The following is a 24,870-nucleotide window of genomic DNA, read 5'->3' as shown; positions in this document are numbered from 1 at the left end:
TTTTTTCTTATGTATAAATTACAAACATTATTCAAAGTATGACAAATAAATAGTGCAAAAAATAGAATTAGAGCAAGTATTTAAAAATGGAGGGAGTAGAAGTTAAAATTTTTACTACATCAAGATTTGCTTGTTATAGCCGTGCAGCTCGAGTACAGGGGAGCTAGATGGAGTGCATTTGTTTCCATCAAATACATACCTAATTTATTGATACCGTAATATTGGACCATAAGTTAATTTTTAAATGAAAAAAAATGCGACAAAAGATATTATGATGTTATGCATCTAGAATGTAAATCTTTGACTTTATTATATTTAGCTAGAAAACGTGGGGGTAAAGCTAAAGATGATGCCACCCATTACGCTTACAATTCAACATCAACCAACTTCCTCCTTTAATTCTAATACTATGTAAACGTATTTTCATTATAATTAAATTGTTAAAAGTCAAACTTTTTTTCAATAAATAGAAATCAAGCGAAGAAAATATAAGCATTATGCTGAGAACTTAGGTAGAACACAACAAATACAATCTTATTGTAATATCAATTTTAAGGGCCAACAATCACAAATATTATTCCAAATTATACCAAAGAAAAATGGAGCTATTGCAAATGCAATCGCCTTCATCAATAGAGTTTGATTTCAACAGCAGCCGGGCATCTCCCTGTGGAAGCTCTCCATCGACTCCTAAGGGGTTCAGAGATTACTACTTTAGTGCGCCAACAAGTCCAGCTCGATCCATAGGGATCTATCATGAAGTTGAGCAATTTTCCAAGGTTAGTAACTACACGAGAGGTGATACATCTACCTCTGATTTATCATTTGATTTCCCATTTGCTACAAAGACAGAATCCAAATCCCTTGTAAAGCCTCTGCCTTTTGAACGGCACAAACTAGAATCCATAGATAGTCCTCTTTTATCTCCACATTCAACCAAATTACAGCAAAAGAAGAGTTTTTGGAGCGTGTTTTCACCAAAGCGAAAGAAGGAATCAGAACCTGATAAACCTGCAGTTGACAATGAGGGAACAAGAATTAAAAAGAAAGGAAGAGAACGAGCAAGAGAGAGAGCGGTTTCAGCTTTATCTGACTCTAGGAATGGAAGGAGAGTGATAAGGTCACTTTCTCCACCACGGGAATCTAAGTATCCATGGGAACAAGAGCAGAATACAGAAGAAATCGCCTCCGCTTCAAAGCCAACTTCATCTCCATCAACATTGTCCACTTCTTCTAAAGGAAGTAAAAAGTGGAGGTTAAAAGATCTGTTCTTGTTTCGTAGTGCATCAGAAGGACGAGCATCAGAGAAAGATCTTGTGAAGAAATATTCATATGTGCATAGGAAACACGAAGTTGCCAATAACCCAGGATCACCATCATCAGCACAAGGCTCCTCGAGTATAATTCCTGCTCGAAGAGGACCGATGTCAGCTCACGAGCTGCACTATACTGTAAATAAGGCTATCTCACAAGATATGAGGAAGAAGTCATTCCTCCCATACAAACAAGGGATTTTAGGTCGCTTGGCAATCAATCCAACAGTTCATGCACTAGCACATGGTTATGGTCTTTAGCTCATCGTAGTTAAGAATGAAAGATAAGATAACTAGTCTGTAATTAGACCTAGACCTCCCCAATTTTGTGAAGTCCATACCGAAACTTGAAATCATTTCAAAAGAATAAGTGGGAAGATTCTCAGATAACTGTATAGAGCATTAGCTAGCTAATTCCAAAAAAAAAAAATTCCCACATGTAGTCATGTACTCATAGGTCCCCGGGAATAGAGAAGCAAGAATTATTCTACAAGTGCAAAGTTACACGAGTACTACATACTAGTACTTTGTATATTTCTAACCAAGCAACAAGCATCAGAAGAAAAACTGTTAAATCAAAAAGCAATCTTCAGATGATCATCCAACTACATCCGCTAAAGTACCATAGATTAGTAAGGGAAGCATTTTCAGTATAACAATTCCATCGCCCAAAAGAAAAGGAAAGGAAACTTCTCCTTACAGATATACGCCTGTCTAGCCAACCTTTTGGAGTCATACACTCATGCATCTATGCGCGCCAATAAACTGTGCCATACGCAAGTAAACATCAACAACAGCTGTTATCATGGGATCATCATGATCAATGCATAAGCCATGATTGACTCAAATAGGCCCAAAGTGCATTAATAGGGTGTCAAACTGTCAATTGCTGATCAATCAAAGTTATCAATCTTGATTGGAGTAATATCATCAGCCACTTTGAAGTTTCCTATTGTGCGTGCAAAGAAGACAATCTGTTGCTCAAGGGTGAACTTGATGTTTTCAGCCTGTGCATTATTCGAAGTATAAAAATTCCCATTTGGGTATGCATAGTTACATTTTATATGAAAACAATTTTTTTTTTAAAATGAAAGACCATCATCTACCTTTCGGAACCCATGTTGTTCACCTTCATACTCAACAAGGGCAACAGGCAAGCCCTTCTCCTTCAATGCTTTGTAGATTGCTCGAGCTTGATCAGGGGGTACAACCTGAAAAGTGTTCATGATATATAGTACAATTTTAGGTTTTTTTTTTTTTTTTTTTTTTTTTTTTTTTTTTTTTTTTTTTAATTAAAAGAGTAAATAAACAATGCCTAGTTCATACTTCAAGAGATAAATTTAATAACCAGAAAATCACTCCCATCACTCTTAAGTTTCAACAATTAATTAAAACCAGTAGGAAAAAAGGAGTACTTAAAGTTGAGGTCTCAATTTGATAATTATTAGAAGTTTAGAACCATAAAAAATAAAAACACCTCAAGGGGTGTTCTGTCAGAGGCAAATCTAGTATAGGTTCAACTGAATCTGTACTGGAATGTAAAAAAAAAAATGATCAGAAAAAAACAGCAGGAAAAAAAAAAGATAGTAATGATTTCTGGAACAACTAGCATGCAAAGGTGTGATTTAAGTCGCGGGTTCAAGCACTATGAGAGACATTTTTTGTTTATTTTCATTCTCATTTCAATTTTCTTACTCTATGTTAGGATAACAATTAAGAAGGGAAAAGGAGGGGGAGGAGGAGGAAAAAGAGTGAAGAGAAAGGGAGGCAAGGGGAGGGTGAGAGTGACCTATCTTTAATATCTCAACAATGGAGGGATTCGGTTTATTAAAATATGAAGGAAAATGAATTTCTCCATTTCCTTTCCCTTTCCTTGCCCTATGCCTTATCCAAATAAGGGAAATTTTATCACTCACTTTCCCTAGCCTCCCTTTCCACCCTATATTCCTATCCAATACACAAGTTAATAACGATAGTGCCAACAGGTCTTTATAGCTTCATTATTTTATTCATTTTTTTTATTATCAGATAAAATAATATTTGCTATATATTTACAAGATACTTTTTTAATACTTGCAACAATTCTCTAAAATGGAAGAGTCACAATACTTACACCATACTATAATTGTAACTTTTTAAGTGAAAGTTGTACCATTACCCTCTCTTAAAGCTCATGGCCCACTTAATTTTGCTCCTAACAATCTCTCAACCCCATTTAAGTGTATGAAATCGTTTAAGTCTCACTTTTCTTAAATACAGTGAATGTGTCTTGCAAGTATTAACCGGATGAAGTATATAATCAAACCCCCAAATTAGTTAAATTATAATTGGGGTAAAAAAAAAAAAAAAAAAAGAATATTATGTTGTTTTGTTGCACAAAATAATTTAGTTTTATTTATCAGTAGCTTAGGCAAAATGAATCTGAACCCATAAGCTATACTTGTATTTTCAAAAAGAGTAGCCTTCAATGAATTCGAACCCATAAGCCAAATTTTCAGGATCCAACAATGTGTTATGTTGCAAGCTATGACCATCATATTCCACTATATCCTTGTAAATGTAAATTTTTTCATTACAAAAAAGAAAAGAATCATACATTCCGTATTTTACTCTGATAATTTATGAAGATACCAAAAGGCTCTAAACAAGTGTACTATTTTAATTCTTAAATCTTAAAATAATACCATGTAAGTTTTAAGATAGTTCAATTTCAATATGAGAGCATGTATAAAAATATTAAAATCCACAGCTAACGCGGTGAGTTGTGTTGTTTGTGCAGTTTCAATTATAGTCACCTGAATACCCCAGCTGTTGACGTAATGTGTGCATGGTACAGTCAAGTGTTTCATGGTCGATGGAAACCCATGTGTTTTGTGTCATACAATTAATATCATATTGAAGTTGAACTAATTTGGTAAGTAAAATTTTCGATTGGGACCTGAATCCGAAATTGTACTAATACATTTCAGACTGCCCAATGCCCCAATTCACACCCCTAGTAACTTGCAGAGGAAATTAGATCACAAATACCTTATCTTCCAATCCCTGGAAAAGGATAATTGGACAAGAAAATCTATCAACGAAGTTAATGGGTGATCTCTCATGATAAGCTTTTTCATCCCCTACAACAGCATAAAGGGTACACTAAATTAGTTGAGTTAAATCAAACTAATAAACAAAAAACCAATGATATGGAAAGCAAACTCTTTGAAACTTTCTATTTCAGGTGGAACAGAATAATTACCAACAAGATTGTCAATATAACGTGATTCAAATTTGTGTGTTTCAGCTCTGAGTAAGTTTAAGTCAGCTACCTGTTCAACAACCGAGGCATGTAAAACAGGTTAGTGAGCCAAAAAAAGATATCAATTATGTTTGGATGAGGAGAGAGGCTTTATTGTTTCAATTTTCATTTGATAAAGTTTTAAAAAAATATGTATTAATCTTTAAAAACAAGTAAGCTGATTTGCCAAAACATCAAAATAAAGGCATACTCATGTACAAGTGTCCAACTCTGGAATCATGGTAAGATACCATTGTAAACATGCTTTGATGTCAAAGAAGTCACAAGAGCTTACTGCTATTATATTTAATACTTAAACTATGCAGTCCAAAATCAGTGCTCTTTTAATTAATTTATTTATTTATTTTTAATGAATTTAGAGTTTTTCAAGTGACATGGGAGCCTGCTAGCATTCAAAATTGTACAATGATTTTATTCTTGGTCATAATAATTTATGTTACGAGTGGCTGGGAGCATTGCACTTGGAAATGTTCTCAGCTTTTGTTCTATATTTTAGTCCTAGGTGAGTTAGGGTTATTTTCTTCAGTTCATTACAGGCATTGTATCACAGTCTTTGCATGAACTAAGGATGAATGATATCAGTCCCTACGACAAAGAACCCAAATTTGTTTACGAGGTTCCAACATATACTCCTTTAGCCTTAATAAATTTTAGACAGAACCACTCTGAAATTGATTACTTTTCTTAGGGAGCATTAACTAAATTATACTCAGTTGTTTAATCTGTGTTCTCAGTAACAGAGTCAAGCATCATATTCTCATGTCACTCATTTAGTACATAAGATACAATAAAAACATCCAAAATATTATCTAAGATCATCTTTATGAAAGTCGAACTAAAACTAACATCACTTCCAAATTGAATAAGCAAGTAAATAAAAGAAATATGAATTTTTCCAAAGTTGGTCAACAATCAGCACCTGTTGTTATCACAAAATTGACATACTTACACCATACAATGATGCACCAGCTTTGAAAGTCTCCTTAAATGCAAGAGCAGCTAATGTTGTATATCCACCAGCAGAACCCCCAGTTATACAGAGTCGATCACCATCTACCTTTCCATTGTCCACCTGCCAAATAAAACAAATAAAATTTAATTTTAAAGCTTCTTGGACAACAGGTAACAATGACTGAAAGACCTAAGGATAGAGCTTGCCAGAAATTTAGCACAACTGCAACAATCATTAACATCAACAATGCCCCAGTTATTCAACAAGCGCTCTCGGTATTCTCTTCCATAGCCTATACAAAAAGGAAAGATAAAATTAAAATTGCAAAAAATTGCTCTCAGTTACAAATTTACAATGTATATGAGATGAGAGTAAGAGACCGATAGTGAGAACTCTCAAGTCCTGAGAGTATTTTTTTATAAAAGGTCAACAATTGACAAGAAAGGATGCATAAATTCTTCTGGGCAAGCATAAAAATTTAACTGGCATTCTTATGAAGGAAACATTGAGAAATGGTAGAACTAACCTGTACTTCCACCATAATTAACATCCACAAATGCCCAGCCACGGCTGGTCCAGTACTGTATACTAAGATTAAGGATTCCACGAGTCTCCGCAGTGGGTCCTCCTAAACAAGTTTGGATATAATGGAACTGATCAGAGTCAAAAAATATAAGCTTCTGACATCCAAACGGAGCAATAATAAGCCTATTATTCCCAAAATTGATTTGATTGTTTTATATAAACCAAAAAGTATTCAATGTGTAACCAAGAAAAACCATCTGTTCCTTAACATTCTTCTGTTTTTTTAGGATACTTGCTAAAAGAAACAACACAAAAGTTTCTCCCAATTACAAATTGAAAAAAATAAAATAAAAACTGCGTCTTAGGTTGAACATAGCTCAAGCAGATCATTATTCGAAACTATATTGAATTATGAACTTGGTAGCCAAAACCTAATCTCCAACTCTTTAAATTAGCTCAATTATATATATACTAGACTCCTGACACTTTATTTCATTTGAATATTTAAGTACTTCAAATTTGGCAAAAATCTATAGATACTTTCCCAATAATAATACATATGAAACAGAAGAAAGTATACTTCTACCAGACTATATCTTATATTAAGACACACCTGTCCAGAATCTTTAACAGAAGAATATTCTGTCAGGCTATTAAATAAAGACCCTTGTCCGACATATTTACCCTAAGTCTGAACATTGATTAATTATACAGGGAAGAAAGGGAATGCCACAATTGCTAATAGTGTATAAGCACATTGCATACATCAGTATATTTCATATAGTATATGCAAAGAAAATTACACATACCATGACTTTTCAACAAAAGTGGAGGTTTTTCCCCACCTACAGCTTGATGTGCAGGGTTTGTGGGAGGATAGAAGTATGCATAAGCAGTTTGTCCCGTTATCCCAGTAGGGAATTCAATCAACTCTGGTAAGCTAAAATATGAGTCATATTTTGAGCTTCCTGGTGATGAGGACCACATAATGCTAAAATCTACTGCTTTTCGTTTCTGATCATCCAAGGACACCTACTAGCACAAAAAAAGAAACAAGCAAACATGGTAAATAAACAAACAGGATCCATCAATAATCTAAGTAACCCAACATAGCAGCACTCTTGTAATTACATAGAAAAAGGTGGGAAGATCATAAGAAATGCTCAAATGATAGTTAGTGCACCTTAGCCACCGATAGTGGAAGCGAAGCAGATCCACCCTCAATATACAAGCAATTGGAACCTAATGTCTGCATAAGAAAGAGGCAAATTTTATAAACTATCATACAATTGCTCAAGATGGAGCTTCTCAATCATCAAAAAAGAATAAGTAGAGGAATTAGGTATTACAATATTGCTTATATCTGTGAAAGGGATATCAAGAAGAGACAAAGAGCTCTGAGCATCGTCAAGGACTCCAATATATGATCTACCTTTCAACCTGAAACACAATACCAAGAACTAAAAGCATTATTTTTCAAAAAGACAAGATAGTCAAACCCAAAGACAATCATACAATTCTTGGTAAAAAGTGAAACCCAACCATCAAACAAAGTTACAAAGGTTTAAAGAGTTTATTGCTTTTTACATTTGTTGCAAGACAGTATAATCTAAATTTCCAACAGAACAATGTTGTTATAGAGGATAGACATGAATTAATGTGCATACACCAAAATAATTCTCCGCACCAACATTAAAAACATACCTGTAACTACAAGCAATTAAGTTTGTTTGATCATGACTGTTTACAACTTCATAAGAGTTCATGCCAAAAACCCACAAAGGCCTTGCGAACTCAGCTTCCATGGTGCAAAGAGTAATAACCTCATTTTTCGATTCAATCTGTCATCAACAAGTATACACATTAACAATTATCAATACCAGCTGCTACAAATGAAAAGTGGGGCACAACAATTAATATTTATCCATGATATGAACTACAATTCAATATATAGTATATATCCACATAACAAATGAATATAAGGTCTTTGAGAGAGAAATAATGGTCCATTCCTTTATTTTGTTGGATTATGCGGGTATCAAACATTTCCATCTTTCGATTAAGTATACTCCCTCCGTCCCTAAATTAAAAGCCTCTTTCTCTTTATTATGTGAGTAATAAATGCTAGAAAGAGGCTTTGTATTAAGGGACGGAGGGAGTATTGAATTAAGCAACTAAACATATCACTTCAAACACATTGCATTGTTCAGATTCTATCTTCCAGCTATACATGTATAATTGAGAAAATCAAGTACCATTCCAACTGAAATTCTTGACATAATGAGGCTTTGAACTCGAAAATTGCTAATTTAGTACCAGATTGCCAAAAGCATCAACGTCCAAACAATAGCAAATCAAAATAATCACTAATTGAATATGGTTGAAGTTGAAGTTCAGCCACAACAAACATAAATCGTTATAAGGACCTATAAATAAAGGAAACATGTTATAATTCTTACACTCTTACTAGGTACCGAAATAGTTATTCAACTTTATTGACGGGAAATGATATTAAAGGGACATCACAATTAATTACCCTCCTTTCATCCTCCTTGTCAATAACACACTTTATACCTCCCCAGTTAGTATTTAATTTTTAACTTAAGGAACTGAATTATTTGTGAGAATGTGAGGAGGTTTGTGGTACAAAAAGCGTCCATTAAGTAAATGCGTGGTATCACTTTTTCATGTATTTAACAATACAAATAGGAAAAAGGAATTATAAACACCTTAGATCTAACCGAACTACAAGAAATTCTCAATCCAAACGTTCAATAACACATGTTTGACATGTATAGACTGTTTCTTTATCTCCAGTTTCTCAATTTCAGTTTGTACATCAAATTCAACTAATGCCCACCATACCTCTACATCATGAGAAAGCAAGAGCCACGAGTTAGCTTGTACATCATTGTCACCTAATCCTACCATGCCTGGTTTGGTTAAAGGCACTAGTTAGTTGTTACCAGCCCAAGTAAACTTAACTCACTAAACATACAGTCAATGACTCCTAATACAGTCATTGACAAGAAATAAGTGCCGAATGTCACATTTCTATTCAATAGCCAAACATGGGCAAGATCATCTAGGGTCCCTCAAACTGATACCCTTTACTCATTAAAAGGGAGATGGCCCTGAAGTTGCCTCTTTTTGCTGTGACACATTCTACCTCACAATCAAAGCCAAAAAACTGCTGAGATTCACTCATAACTTTCTCCCTCATAATTTATTTCAAATTTTTTTGCTTTAAGAAAGGACCACCCAAACCAAAAGGGTGATCTACAGTGTGCCAAGAGATGTGGCATTGTGGGCCTCGTGGCAATACTGTCATAGTGGTTTCATCTTTTTCAGCGACCCTAATGTCACATCCCACAAATATAGTCTCCAGTAAGCACAAGAAGGGAGTCTAGAGATATATTATAACAAGTAAACAAGCTACTCAGCTTATACTGGTTATGCATCAGGATTAAAATCTAAAAGCCTTACCCACTTATAGAGATTCCAAAATCCATTTTTCCTGTCAGTGATGAAAAGTAGATCACCTGTGCAAACCAATATACAGAATTAACATTTAAATTAAAAAACTTGAAAGTTTTCTAGCATATAGACTTTTGTCCAGTGCAAATGAAGAGTGGCTTTCCTCAAAAAAAAAAATAAAAAAAATAAATGAAGAGTGACTTTATTTAGGGCTACAGCTATATACAAGTGCTAGACCAACCAAGAAAACATCTTGTGGTTCTATTAATTACCAAAGGGAACATGTAGGAAAAATCAAACTTTAGTAACCAAACGAGCTTGGCTTGCTTAGAACACTACAAGAAAAGCCTGAAATTAATGCATTTCGTTTTCACAAAAAAAAAAAAAAAAAAAAAAAAAGTTCATGCATTTCAACAAATCAAAGACGAATTACAACTATCTCAAGATTCACAATAATATTATCAGCTTTACTTTAGCGCTTGCACTATCATAAAATAATAAAGCTATATGAAATATTTTAAATATAGTTCAAGTTATATTGAGAAAACAATTGAGAATTCTTGATTTAATTCAAAATTCAAGAAGCCCAATAGTTTCCTAATGCCAATATAATAAGAACTCTAAAATAAATAAATAAATACAGAATTCTAACAATATATGACTCCCAAATAGTGCCATTATAATAAGAACTCTACAACAACTATAAAACCCTCTTAGAATATACTATGACACATTGGATAGAATCCATTATGACTCCCACCCCTCCCCAACAACATACTTACTAATAATAATGACAGTAATAATTCAGAAGGTATGATATGATTGATTTCCACTCTCTCATCATTTCTCCTCTGTTGATTAAGAAGAAAAACAGGTCATTAGACTTGAACCCAATTTGCCACATAGATCATATTTTGAATAAGATGTCTACATTCCACTTGTAATAACTGCCTGAAGGTGGAGCTCCCTAGTCCCAAGCAATGCAATCATTTTAGTGGTCTTGCAGTGAAAAGTCTAGATGGATGGTCTCTCACAATGCTAGATTAACATATAAGAGCACTATCAACAATGAGCAAAAAAAAAAAAAAAAAGAAAAAGAAAAAATGGTTTCCCCATTCTCTCTCTACCCACTTTCTCTCCCCTCCAACTCGTGAGCATTTTTGTAATCATAATTTTATCCCACCAATGATCAAAAAAAATTTCTTCACCATTCTCTCTTACTTTTTAGTTTTTACTAACACATACTTATATTTCTCTCTACTATATTATTTTTATCTTTTATTTTTACTTACCTTGTGGACCCCACATAGTTACTATTCACCTTAAAAATTGCTCATCCTATGAGCATTTTTCATTTTGCTCATGAGCATTTTTCATTTTGCTCATGAGCAAATTTGTTTTTTCTCATTGGTGTAAGTCCATTTTTTTTTGTAATTTCACCCAAACTTTTGCTCATTGTTTAATACTATATCATCAGCAACAGCACCTTGGTCCTTGGCACTCAGCTTACCAACAGACGAAAGCACACCCAAAGAATACCTCATCAGTCATTCAGTCATCACCATTACAAACAAGATCTTTCAGACAATGCAGCAGGATCTGTCATCTGTTTGTAATGTTTGGCTATTTCTATAAACAGGAAAGGTATATATATACACTAGGATTCCACCAAATTTTGGGAGCTTTCACATTCAACCGGATTTTCAGTTATCGACAACTACAAATTACAACATACACTTGGTTACATGTAAATCTACATGCGACCGGGATTTTTTTCCTAAAGTACTTTTGTATGATAATACCACATACAAACTGAACAAAAGCACATAGCACTACAATAAAAGCACAAATATTACTCCATATTATAAAAGAACATTGGTAATATATAAAAGTACATGGACAATTAGAAACGAATAAAAGCACATAACATTAAAAAAAATCAAAAATAATAACCAATACAAAAAAAAATAAAAATAAATGAAAGAAAAAATACACACATTTTTACATAATAAAAACACATTATATTATTATTAAAAAAATGTTGTAAGAACATAAGATGTTTCTAGATCTATGTCAATGTATATTTTCTACATATCATATTTTCATTATATTTACTAATTGATAATTAGATATTATTTTTTTTTAAATGTGCATTGGCCAGTATGCAGTCAAAATGTTGCATTTAACTTGAAACATAATGAGTAATATTTCTTGAATTTGTATTGTTTTAGGTTGATTTCCATTTTAGATGCCATATGGCTTATCATGAATGAAATTTTTTCCTTCGCCATAAAAAATAGATATAAATAAACAAATAGAGGATTACAGCAAGCAGCTTATCAGCCTTGAATGCATATTGGATCAAATGAAATGGAAACTTGAAATGTACCATTCACTTACTAGACTGCAACTCACATGCTAAACAAATTATTGTAGTAACATAGTTATAATAATTAGCATTTTGGCAGTGCAAAACTTGATAAACAAATTCATTGATGAAATAAATGAAAACTTGTCACTTACTAAACTGCAATTCACATGCTAAACAAATTATTGTAGTAACATTGTAATAATAATTAGAATTTTGGCAGTGCAAAACTTGATAAACAAATTCATTGATGGTACCTTCTGGTGTCCACTTGGGCTCGGTGGGAGACTCAACAAGGGTGTGATCCCCACCAGCGACACAGATGCGTTTGTAGACATCACTACACAAAAAGTATTGAACAAGCAATTTAAGTAACCATGAAGACACAATAGGTATAAAAGTAGCTTTGAGATGAAGAATAGAACATTATAAATAAGAAAATTACAATTGTACATGATGGAAAATGAAAAAAGCATATGGTAGTGATTCGTTAATTCAATATTTCTCAACAAAATAAAAAGACGAGATAATGATTTTTTTTTTTTTTTTTTTTTTTGTGAAAGACTACATCATGACATTACATTATCGGCATAATAAACTTCGTATTTGTTAATGCATTAATCAACCTCCCAATACTCTTAACTGTCAACCAGATAGTTCTATCAATAGAGCCACAAGCCCAAGCCTAGAAGGGACTTGTCAAAAAAAATAAGGAAGGGATAGATCAGGTAGGACATGAATACACTATACAAAATTAATGCTCATGTATCAGTAGTATAACCTTCTCATAAATGAGAACCTGCGTATGGCAGTGACCCAGTGCATCCAAAAGTCACAACATGGAGTATGTTGACTTTTTAACAGTTACGGTTAACCAAACTGATAAAGATAGTAGTTAAATTTTACGGTCATGGTTATTATTTTGAGTAAATGGCTAACCAACAAATTAAATAGGTTTTTTTTTAATTTTCACTAAATTAATGCAACTATCCTTTCCTCTATAAAGATCACAATTCCCCAAACACTCTTCAGCTGCCTCCAACCTCTTCATTATTTTCTTTCTCTGTTTCTCTTCACCAGAATCCTTTTCATCTCTTCACCAGAATCCTTTTCATCTCTTCACTGGAGCAGTGAGGCTACACCATCAAAAAATGCTGTTGTTCTTCAAGTATGCCTGCCCTCATTCAATCTGTTTTTCTCATGGGTTCTCTCTCTCACTTAAGTCTTTTTTCATGAAATTATTGTTGTGTTTTTTATCTCACACTTAGTCTTTAAATTTCGTCCTATTTTTTTTTTTTTTGACAAAAATTTCGTCCTAATTAAAACCAATGGATTTTTTTTTGTTTTTTGCTTCTAATTTAATGCTAGTCTCTTCACTTAGTCTTGATTTTCTTCTAGTTCAGCCCTAATTGAGTGATATTTGCACTTGGTTGTTGTACTCATATGTTTTCTTTGTTCCTGCAGATTATTGTTAATGGAGAGTGTTGTTGATGAAAATTTGTTGCCTTAGACTCTAACAGTAACAAATTGGAGAACCAATCACTTGAATCGGGAATGAAGAAGAAGCAGTTGTGGAAAATACCAAAAAGAAACTAACGTATTGTTGAAAGGAATTTAATTATTATGCGTTAATGGTTAACCTATAACCAACCCTTTTTTAATGGTACGCTTGCAGTCACCAAATTTGAATAACTGCTATTATGGTCAACCGTACCATTTATCTTAAACGGTATGGTCAATCGTAAAAAAACCTCTCGTTTTCTCCTGTATAGTTTTTTTTTTTTTTTTTTTTTTTTTGAACCATTCTCCTGTATAGTTTAACTAACAACAAAAGTGCCTTTAATAAGTTTAGAACTTTAGAAATAAGAAGAAACAGATAAATGCATAATTAAATAAATAACACACAACCCTGGGCTACATACTTCAAAAATTATGAGGTACTTTACTACTCAATTGAGCCCAAATTCAGGTTAATAAAATTTACAGTAGAATTAAAAAATTAAACTACTCAATTGAGCCCAAATTCAGGTTAATAAATTTACAGTAGAATTAAAAAATTAAACGAGTGGACCACAGTTTGCCAACTAAGAGTTTTAGTGGTAAAACTTCCATAAGGAAGAAGAATCTCAAATTTCTAACTTCTTGTTCTTAAGATTTTTATCAAAGCATACTCAAAGTTTTAAACTCGGTGTCACTGGCCTACCGAAACCTTCCTCCTTTATCTGCCATCCGTCAACAATCAATCCCGAGGTTGGTTACCAGCTGACGACTGGTGTTTTATATGTCAATGATTTTAAGCAATGGGGTCTCGGTTGATTTCCCTTCCTTTAGCTACTCAAGGTCTAAGGAAGGCTCCGTTTTGTTAACGGTATCTCGTTGAAACAATTCCGCAGGTCCCCTAGTAGCTACGTACGTGAGTCCGCCCCGGTCTCACTCACTCCAGGAACTAAAACACCAATAGATTTCTGATGTTCAATTCTCTAGTTTCGGAAAAATCATAAGTGATCAATGAACCATTTCGAGACTGCATTCACAACAAGTCATAGACTTCCTAGTAGCGGCCAGAGATTGATTGAAAAGCCAGCCCGATCTTTGCTTTACCGTGGAGTCGGAATAGTTTGGGTAGGAAAACACACTGGTGAATGGTGACATTCATAAAGACGTAGCCCACGGGATTAAGTCGGGGTTGCTTAAATGGAGAGCAGCCACGGGAGTGATATGTGACCAAAGTTTTTCCTTACAGTTGAAGGGAATATTCTACAAGACTGCCATAAGAACAGTGTTGCTCTATGGTTTAAAATGTTGGGCTTTTAAGAAGGAGAACATTAAAAAGATGGAGGTAACGGAAATGCGCATGTTAAGGTGGATGTGTAGGAACACTCTAAGAGATAGAATCATAAATGAGGTTATTCGCAAGTAAGTAGGTGTGGCAGACATTGTAGATAAACTAAGGGAAAATCGTAAACGTTAGTTTGGGCATGTAAGACAGAGACCCGAGGGTGCACCAATTTGAAGAGTGGAAGAGTAGGACCATGGAAGGGTTAAACGAGGGAGAGGGAGACCGAAAATGACTTGGTTAGAAGGAGATTGGAAGGATATGAAGTATATGGATTTGCATAAGGATGAAGCATTGGATCATAAGGGATTGAGGAGGAAGATTTATGTTGATGACTACACGGAATAATCAAATATGTTTCATGTTAGCCGACCCCACTTATATGGGATTAAGGCTTTGATTGATTGATTGATGTTACATTTAATTATATGTAACCAATCAAATTGTCTTATGCACTAAGTTTTCATCTATTTACAATAAATATAAGATTACGTTAATAATAATCATCATAAGTATACAAATTTTTACCATATCATTTTTTTCTCCTCATTTAATGTTCATCAAATGAGCAAAACTAATAAACTTTAGTTAAAAGCACATTAGCTAGCTAGATGTAACCAACAACAAGATAGAGACATTGTTATGACATTGTTATAAGTCTCAAGTTATTTTTATATTAACCAATAATATTAAGGGAATATGGTGTCGTCAATAGGAAATATTACAGGACGATATCTTGCCAAATTTGAATTTATGGAAATCTCACCATTAATAGTAACCCACTATCCATAAAATCTTTGATCCACCACAGCATGTAGACATCATTATCAAGATTTATATAAAAATATTTTGACCATAATTGCACAAATGTTCATATGTCGACATCTATCAAAATTAAAAAGTAATTTCATGTTTCTGAGTAACAGTCATTTACAATCAATGTGCAAAAAACAAGCTTGAGTATGTGCTACTAAAAAAAGAGGTAACAAAGTGGCATCTTACTCACCCATTTTCAGATATGTAGCCAACCCAAAGCTCTGATCTGTCCCACGGCATGTTGGGATGGCCCCACTCAATCCAAGCTATTCGCTCCCCCTTGGAATCCACACGTGGGAAAGCATAGAAATCATTCCCACTAACTAATATTTTAGGTTCTGAAAATGACAGCCCAGTAGAATGATAGTCAATGACTCAATATCCAACATGGTTCTTGATTTCAATAAAAAAAATATTAAATGACTGAAAAGGCGGACCAGAAACAGAACATGGCACAGGATATGGGATAATTTTAGGTTCTGGAATAAACAACCTAATAATACATGCAGTAAATGAATGTATAGTGCGCGCAACCTGTGCATGCACACACACATACAGAAAGAGAGACCATGATTAATCCACCAAAACTTCAAAAGAGTATGTTCCTTCCTTTCTTACCTTGAACGTCATGATCTCTAAGGGTAATTGCTGCAATTGTGGTGACTGGATTTGAGTGACTTAGACGTTGATCTGACAATATATGGAAGGAAAATAATTATATTTGGGTAAATCATGATCTAAGACCCCCCCCCACCCCTTATAAAAATAAAAAGAAATAAAGAAACCTACGAAAAATATATATTTTTTTTTTTAAAAAGCAAATATTGTAGACACAAAAAATTATAACATACCTTCCATTACACTGATAAAACGAGGGAAACGAGGATCAAACACTCCATCAGCATAGCAAATTGTTGGCCCACCATAATCTGGAGTAATTGGAGACGGAGAAGAATCTACAGAAGCAAATGCTACCAATCACCTTACTAGATCCCAGTCCATCAGAAAGTAACACAAGCAAAAGTCATCATTACATCCAACCATAATTCATAATACAAAGGAAATGGCATCCCCTCTAATTGCCTGATACCAATTTTTTTTGACATATTATAACATAATTTTGTACAGCAAGAATACAAAAGAAACCAACACCTAATTACCTATAGCATAAAGCTTTCGATTATCAACTAGAACTGGAAATATATACAAGAGTTTATGCCCCACCATTAGGGACCTATGTGTGTGTAATAGATCAACCTAAGGAAGGGTAGTATAGGTATTCTACTAATATTAGCTCACTAGGTTAATAGTCCTTAGTATAAATAGAGAGGGAAGGAAAGGAAATGGGTAGGCAAAAATTGGATGAAACTTGTTGAGAGTTGTGACCTCAAGTCACTTGGAGAGTGGTAACCTAAAGTTACCGATTGGGAGAGAATCAAGCCTCTCGAAAGCTTGATAATCTATCTTACGAGTAGTTTGTTTAGTGTGTTAGTGTGTGTCATTTCATCTCATCAATTATATTATTTCACATTTAGCTTTTATTATTCCTTCTTTAATCTGCAATTTTCTGCCATTAGTTACTGTTTAATACCTAGCCATGTCGGTACATGACAAATGGTATCAGAGCAGTACGGTATTAGTGTGGTATTGGGGACCCTCTTGTCTATGATGATTTGTATGTAGCTCATTTATCCCCAATTGAGGAAAAGGGTGATGTTGCCACCCAAAAATATTTTGAGGAGAGTTTGCCTTCTTTTTCTTCTTGTTCTTCTTTTTCTTTTTCTTCATATTTTGTAGAATTTTCTTTTGATTCTTCCTCTTCCTTTTCTTGGCATCTCTCTCCTCATTTGCGTGCACTATCCTTGTTGCACGTACTCTTCGCGTCATTTGCCTACCTTCTCTCCTATGAAATGTGTAGTAGTGCATTTGACAAGCTCTTGCGCGCGTTGAATTATTATTTTCTAGAGCGGTCAAGCTTGGACCTTAAGCAAGCCTTTCTCTGGAAGTAACCCGTGTTTTATTGCTTTCATTTTCTTTTCTTTTTAGAATAGATTTTCTCTCATGGAAATGTTTGTGTTCCTTTTGCTAGGTACATGACTTGATATACTTTGGTGCTTCTATTTGGATCAAGAATCAAGGAAGATTGGCCCCACATTTGCTAGCATATAGAAGGCAAGATTCAATATTAGAGGTTGTTAGCTTTGAAAGGTTAAAATTGGGTCATTTGCGGGTATTTACACCCACCTAATATCCGGTAATATCCTTCCTTCCTCTTTCTCTAGTGGATGATGACTTGTTGGACATATGTTGGTTTGATTGGATTAATCTCCTTGTTTTTCCTCTCCCGTGGAATATTTGATTTATGTTTGAGCATGTTGTCTCATTCAAGCTTGGGGGAGGGTATTCTATCATGTTTGGTGGAATGTTGATTCATATATGTCATGCACCTTTGTATATGCTTTTCCATGTTCTCATATTTCGAAAAACTCCAAAAAGATTTTTGTTTTTGTCAAGGCAAATTTTCAATGTGTTTTGTTTTGTTCTTGCTTTGGACATAATAACAATTGGACTTGTATACTTGAATGCTTTTCTTCCTAAATGGTAGTGGTGTGCACGGTTTGAGATTACGTTTGGTTGATTACTAGGATAAAGCATGCTAAGGTAGTTGTCTAGAACTAGGGGGATCATGAAGCCGGATTCTACTTGTTTGTGGCATGATTGGTAGTTGCTCCCTATAGTCGATTTGACACCCATATTGAGTTTTTGGCTACATCCGTGTGAGGTTCATTATTTTTCAAGCCTTCAACATTTACTTGCATGAGCGGCATGGATCCTTGACTATTGCGGACCTAATCTAGAATCTTGACTTATGGTTCCCAAGACCGAGACCGAACCCCCTAAGGAGGACAAAGGCATCTTTTCGGGGTGGTAATTTTTCTTTTCTAGGATAGTTTTCATTTTCTTCGGTTTTTGGGTTTACATTTGCCTACTTGCTAACCCTTTGAGCCTTTTTCCCTTCTTTTCAAGCCACATCTCTAGATCTTGAGCCTTTTGTTTCATTTTCGTTTCCATTCTTGGTTTTTGTGAAGCAATTGTTCATTATTGTTGGAGTTTGTGGTGGAGGAGTTTGGATATTTGGTTCTCTTGAAAGCAAGTTTGTGTTGTGTATATTTTGTGAATAATGGCAAATGAATAAATGAAAAAGCCATCCAAAGTAAAAAAAAGGCAAGGACAAAGCAAGTGCAAATTTGAAAAAGTCGTCCAAAGTTAAAAGAGGCGAGGACAAAGCACTAATAAAGAAATATGAAAAAAAAAGTGAAAAATGCAAAAATATTTTTATGTGAGTATTCTTCCTTTTTGAGCATTGAGGACAATGCTCCATTTAAGCTTGGGGGGAAGCGTTCTCATGCTTTTTGTGTATATGTTTGTGATCTTAGCTTTGAATAAGCTTGGGGGTGTTGGTATTTTTGTTTGGTGATTACTTGGTTATGGTGTAAAGAAATGCGCAATCTTTGCTTCACAATTTAGGTTAACCACCAAATTTTAAATTTAGCCTACCTTAACCCTTTTTGCTTTACGTTACAACCTTTGGGAAGACCTTTTGACCTAGGGGTTGAGTCATTCATCGGTGGAGGGAATCATGGGTTATAGCCTAAGGAAAGGGGATGCGAAGTCAAGATGTCGAGTAAGCCAAAAATTTGATCTTTTTCCGGTTCCTTCGTGGAATCTATGAGACGCTCACTAAGGGGAAATATGAGATTAGTAGGGGGGAACGCGGTAAGACCGTTTGGGATGAAAGTGGAGTGTGATAACTAGTTCCTATACTTAGCATATTTATGTTTCAATCAACCTTAGGTATTTTGGAGCGTGCACTCCCTTACTTATTTAGAAAGATTTGCATTCATTTGTGCACGTACATTTTAAAAAGTCCTTTCATGAACATGTGTTTGCTCTTCTTTTCTTTTGATTTCCTTCTTTATGCTTTGCCTTGTTTGTATTATTATGAGAGTTATGGGTTAATCTCTTAGGAAACCTTTACGAGAGCATCACTCGTCCTCTAGGGCGATCTAGGGGTTTAAATGGCTTGTCTTTAGTTGCTAAAATTGACCGTGATTCCTACGAAAGTGAGTTAGTGTATATTCTCATCCTCTATCTTTCTTGTTTCTTTATTTGCTTGAATAAATTCATCATTTTTCCCTTGGGTTGGATTTTATTTTGCTCGAGGACGAGCAAAAGTTTAGCTTGGGGGAATTTGATCCGTGCCATTTATGGCACCCTTAGGCTATGTTTTCTTTATATTTTTATGCTCGTTTTTAGTCGTTTATGTCGTGTTTTTAGGGAATAATGCTTGATTTGCGTGTTTGTGTGTTAGTTTAGAGAAATGCGTGCTTTTAGTGGTTTTCTTATTATTTTATTCATTTCTCGGCTATTTCCCTCGCTTCTCCGTTTATTTGACTTGTTTTGTAGGTGTGTCGAGCTTCCCGAGATTTAATCATCAAGGAGGGAGCTCAAGTGCATTCAAGGAATTTAACGGAGCCAAGTTAGGCAATCCAAGCACGCATGTCAAGCCAATCTAAGAAACAAAGAAAAATGAAGGCTTACAAAGTATCAAAAAGGACCTTTGTGCATTGTTTCGGCCATATCTCGAGTTCTACAGATCGGATTGAGGTGATTCAAGTTGGGTTGGAAACTAGACTTGAAGAGCTTTACAATGATAGGTCGCACGTTTTCATACAATTCCTAGATCGTGAGTTACATCCTTCCAAAGTTGGCCCTGCAAATCTGCCGTAACCCACTTCTGCCGATTTTGGGCAGTAACTCTCCGCGGGCGCGGCCGATTTCTCCGAGTGCGCGGACTTCTGGGTCTTTACGATTTTAAGTTTCTTTTCTCCTTTTGTTTATATATTGTTTTTGGGGGTTTTTATTATCATTCATTCACATAATTCTTAGTCTTAGAATAGTTCTCTCTCTTAGGTTGAGAGATTCTCTCTCTAGATTAGGCTAGATTAGGAGTAGTTTTAGAGAGAGAAAGTGAAGGATTTCAATGGTGATTGAGAGATTGAAGATACAAGGGTGACAATTGTGTTCAAGATCTTCTCTATTATCAATGAGCATTCTTAACTCTATCTCACCTTATTGCTTAGTTTAATTTCATGTTTGTTTGGTTTAATTTTGATGTTTGATTCTTGATTAGTGTAATTGTTCTTGGTATTTTGTTGATTCTTGATTTCCATAGTTGTAAGTTGATAGATGATGATTCTTGAATAGTTGTTTGGCTAGGAATTGGGTGAAACTTGTATGATTGATTAATTGTGATTAATTTGGGAATTGTGTTGATTGATTGTTGAGATTAAAGTGATTAGTGAAGGTTTGCATGTGTGTAATTCAATTAGGCCTTGAGAATTATGCTAGATTGCATTGTAATTGCTAATGACATGAACAATTGATTTAGGAATTGCAATTATCGATTGGTTTTGATTGTGATTCTCTTAGTTTGCTATTCATAGTGAACCCTAGCTTAACAATTAGGAGATAGCTCTTTGATTCCTATTGATTACTCTTATCATTAGTCCTCACAACCTTTGATTGGCATGCTCTTCCCAAGTTGTGGCAATTGACATGATTACTTGTTGATCCCCGTTCCTAGTGTTTTATTTCCTTGGTTACTTGTTTTGTTAGTTGTTAGTATTCTCTCTTACCTTCGTCTTCGACCTAGCTTAGGCGCATAATTGAAAGTGCTTGAACATTATCGTTCCTTTGGGTTCGACCCTTGACTTGCCTCTATACTCGTATTAGGGTTTGTTAAGTGTTTATAAATTTAGTTTGATCGAGGGAAGATTAGATAACGACCTAGTTTTCCCTTAGGTTGATCTATTACAGTGTGATAGGAGCATATCTATACAATTCCTAAAGCCCAAAACAATCACAAGGTACTTCTCCATGTTTCACTCGCCTCACTCCCCATTACATCCTTACTGATGCATCTAAAATAATCTTCACATTAAGAAAATAACTATTTCCATCTAACTTGTTATAAGTTGTAACCTCAATGCATGGGGAAAAAAAAAACAAATTAAAAGATGTTCACGTAACTACATAAGCACATTACCTCCAGGACCAATTGACTGCAGATAGAGTCTTTGATCCTTATTATTCGAGAATACTACTTTATTTCCAGAAACTGCAAAGGCACCACCTCCATATTCCTGAGCACGCGAGCGAACAGAAAACTCTTTGGGAGTGATGTCAACTGACGCCATTTCGTCACTGTCAGCTTCTCTAATGAGGACACCTCGTCTAACACCAAAATTAAAATTATTATCAAAGATTGAACAATTGCCATACATGCTGGTGATGCCACTAAACGCAATCTATTAGGGACATGTAAGGCATTATTATTTAAGTAACAAAGGAAAACCGTTCGACAGAGAAACATGGAATAATCTTCTTTCTCATTTGCATAAATAGATAGCAAGTAATCCCTCTGTCCAAAAATGATCTTCCTATTCCTTTTTAGAATGTCCAAAAAAAATTTCATGTTACATAAATTGGATAATTGTTACACTCAGCCCAGGTGATGTGGACCCCTCCACTACCTTTCTTTCTCTCATATTCTAACCCCCCTTTCAAACTCCTTAATCTGCGTGTCCAAACCTAAAAAGAAGATTAATTGTGGACCGAGGGAGTATAAAGTTGTTTTTGTCAAAGGCAACCCTTAAAACCATAATTTCAATGCTACAGATTTCAAGATGTGAAAGAGATAAACTTCGACATTTAAATTACTAACTCCCGTCCCGTAGTACAGTGCGTGTATTCATTTCCAGATGTCCTAAAATGTTATGCCTATTTCCAATAAGCCTTTTTTTATTCACGTAATTTTACCATAGTACACCTATTTTTTTACCTTTATCATATAAAATACCCTTAATTTCCCCATATTTCCATGCCGTTATATAACCATCTTACAATACCTTACAATTTACATTTGGAAAACAATGTGAAAGCACAGGTCAGATAGCAACTAAAGGGCTAATCCAAGCATCAACATGTTACGTGTATAGGAGATAAGAAACAGGTTACAGTGAAGGTGCAGTGCTTTGGTGAAGGGACTGAGTGTAACTGTAATGCCGAGCTTACATAGATGATAGCTCATCCTATTTAAATAAAATTTGTTCTTCCTATATGTAATCAAAGATAAATCATATTAAAGTCATTGGCTGATGAATTTTGTTGAATCACTGGGGCAGATAATCTGATTAATGGGAATAAAACAGCTAATGAACACATCGCCCAAAAGGAGCGCTAGGGAGTTGCAAGTTGGCAAACAAAACTTAGTAGAAGCTTATAAAGCAATATGTTAGGCCCTCAAAGTAGGAAATGGATCTCACATTTTATAATACACTTACCCCCTTAGCTCACTTCTCCATCCCAATTCTAATGACCAAAATGCTGATTGAATTCATTGACGTCCTAACGAGCCTCAAGCAGAAGGATGGAAATGCAGCACCAAATAATCATCCAAGAGCTTAGCAAAAGAAACAATTTCCACAAAATATTCTACGGGGTAGAAATTGAAGAAATTTCTACAACCTTTAATCAGTGCTTGTAAATTATTAGAGTTCTAGACGGGGTAGAAACAACAGGATATCGATTCATCACAACACAGTGGTGTCCCATTAACATCACATGGAGTTAAAATCATTCTGAGTTCACTAGCTACACTAAAGAAATCATAAGCTATTTTCCTCCGAAAAAAAAAAAAAAATCATAAGCTATGATGAGAAAAGAAAATAACGAGCTTCGACTTCATCTATGAAGAATAATTTCATAAGTATGGCTCATTTGAATCTAATTAAAAATAAAGGCAGTACATTAGAGTTTACAGAATTAACCGAAACGGCTCTAAATCACATCGTATGATGTAATTATAACTAAACTCCTTGTTCTACTAATTTCATTCCTTAGAATCAATTCCAGAACATTGTAAACTTCATAGATTATCAATTCACGAATTCCAAGTAATAGAGCTACATGATCATATAAAATAACATCAATATCTGTCTCACTAATCCTAAACACACCAAAATTTAGGGTTTAAGCATTAAAATCACAATTAGAATTAAAAAAAAAATGCAATACAGATTAAATTATGATAAAAGGCAAGAGGAATTACCCTCCTTCAGTAGGACGAGATTCAAGCAAAATAAGGCGGCCATGACCGTCAACGGCGACTCCACCGAGACGCTTCTCACCGCCGGCAATAACATCGGCGGTGATCGGCGATTTCCAAGAGCCGTAAGGCGTCGTATTCTTCGCCACCATTGTTATCAAGCTTCGGCGAGAGGTAGTGGAAAACAGAGTGGTGACACGGCGTTGACGAGTGAGAGGAGTGCGAGCGAAGTTGAAGAAAGTGAGTGAAGAAAGAGAATGGCTGAGACGAGATGAATAGAGAAGGGAGTTAGTTAGACCAGTGGCTACTACTGTTGATAAAGCCATAACATTTGCACTGGACTACTGGAGACTGGTCTTTTGAGTGTTGACTTTTGTTTTCCTTCAAAATGTTCTTTTCTTAGTTAAAAATAAAAAATAAAAATAAAAATAAAAATCTAATTAGTAATTACTGTTATGAAATAGGAAGAAATTAGAGGATTAAGATAAGAAGGTAAAAGGGGTAGAATTATTATTTGTATATATTACTCTTGGTAATTTTTTCGTGCTTCCTACAAGTGAACTTGCTATTAGTCTATTACATTGTGGGCTACAAACGGTGAAAACAAGGTTGGCTACTACATTAAATTCCATGAAGAAATTTGGAGTGTGGAAAATTCACACCATACTTAATGATTAAATTAATTAACTCTTAACGCTCCCACTTGAATGTCCATACAAAATATGGTATTTGTTGCCTCATTAAAACCTTGTAAGGTAAACTCCTTCGGGATAAAAGCCATAGCTAAGGGAAAAGAGTAAAACAATATTTTTATTATGTGCTTTAGTGTATAGTCTCATTGAAAACCTTGTCTGGAAAAACTCATTAAGATAAAAACCTAATCGAAGGGAAAAAGAGTGCAGTGCATATAATACTCCCCTGAATCTTAACGTAGCTCACGAATACGACGCATCCCAATCTTGTGGACCAACCGCTCAAAACTCTTCGAAGGTAGGGACTTTGTAAACAAGTCTGCGAGATTATCACATGATTGGATTTGTTGGACATTTATCTTCCCTTCCTTTTGCAAATCGTTGTAAAGAACAATTTTTGGGGTAGATGTTTAGTCC

General features: G+C 34.7%; 2 protein-coding genes across 2 annotated transcripts; one reads left to right on the top strand and one right to left on the bottom strand.

Annotated features, from left to right (window-relative positions):
- Positions 1–332: 332 nt before the first annotated feature.
- LOC110690107 lies at positions 333–1,590 on the top strand. The gene has a single exon (XM_021866933.1). The coding sequence runs from the start codon at positions 600–602 to the stop codon at positions 1,572–1,574; it is 975 nt and encodes a 324-aa protein (XP_021722625.1). The 5' UTR covers positions 333–599; the 3' UTR covers positions 1,575–1,590.
- A 91-nt stretch (positions 1,591–1,681) lies between these two features.
- On the bottom strand, positions 1,682–24,133 carry LOC110690106. Its single transcript, XM_021866932.1, has 18 exons — positions 23,765–24,133; positions 21,701–21,888; positions 16,443–16,547; positions 16,210–16,281; positions 15,782–15,929; positions 12,197–12,279; positions 9,581–9,636; positions 7,799–7,935; positions 7,444–7,534; positions 7,278–7,343; positions 6,904–7,126; positions 6,096–6,197; positions 5,776–5,861; positions 5,567–5,689; positions 4,558–4,627; positions 4,344–4,435; positions 2,420–2,524; positions 1,682–2,320 (listed from the first exon to the last, which is right to left on the bottom strand). Exons 1-18 carry the CDS (start codon positions 24,085–24,087, stop codon positions 2,207–2,209), a joined length of 2,184 nt encoding a protein of 727 aa, XP_021722624.1. The 5' UTR covers positions 24,088–24,133; the 3' UTR covers positions 1,682–2,206.
- Positions 24,134–24,870: the final 737 nt, after the last annotated feature.

Source organism: Chenopodium quinoa, unplaced genomic scaffold (assembly GCF_001683475.1).
Source record: "Chenopodium quinoa cultivar QQ74 unplaced genomic scaffold, ASM168347v1, whole genome shotgun sequence".
Taxonomy (NCBI): Eukaryota; Viridiplantae; Streptophyta; class Magnoliopsida; order Caryophyllales; family Amaranthaceae; genus Chenopodium; species Chenopodium quinoa.
Note: the sequence above shows the minus strand (reverse complement) of the source record. Positions and strands in the feature narration are given on the sequence as shown.

Coding starts and splice junctions, on each gene's coding strand:
- LOC110690107 (XM_021866933.1), top strand. CDS start 600: ATGGAGCTATTGCAAATGCAATCGCCTTCATCAATAGAGTTTGATTTC.
- LOC110690106 (XM_021866932.1), bottom strand. CDS start 24,087: ATGGCTTTATCAACAGTAGTAGCCACTGGTCTAACTAACTCCCTTCTC. Junction 9,637..12,196: donor GCCCAAGTGGACACCAGAAG/GTACCATCAATG, acceptor TGGTTTGCACAG/GTGATCTACTTTTCATCACT. Junction 2,525..4,343: donor TCCAGGGATTGGAAGATAAG/GTATTTGTGATC, acceptor AACACTTTTCAG/GTTGTACCCCCTGATCAAGC.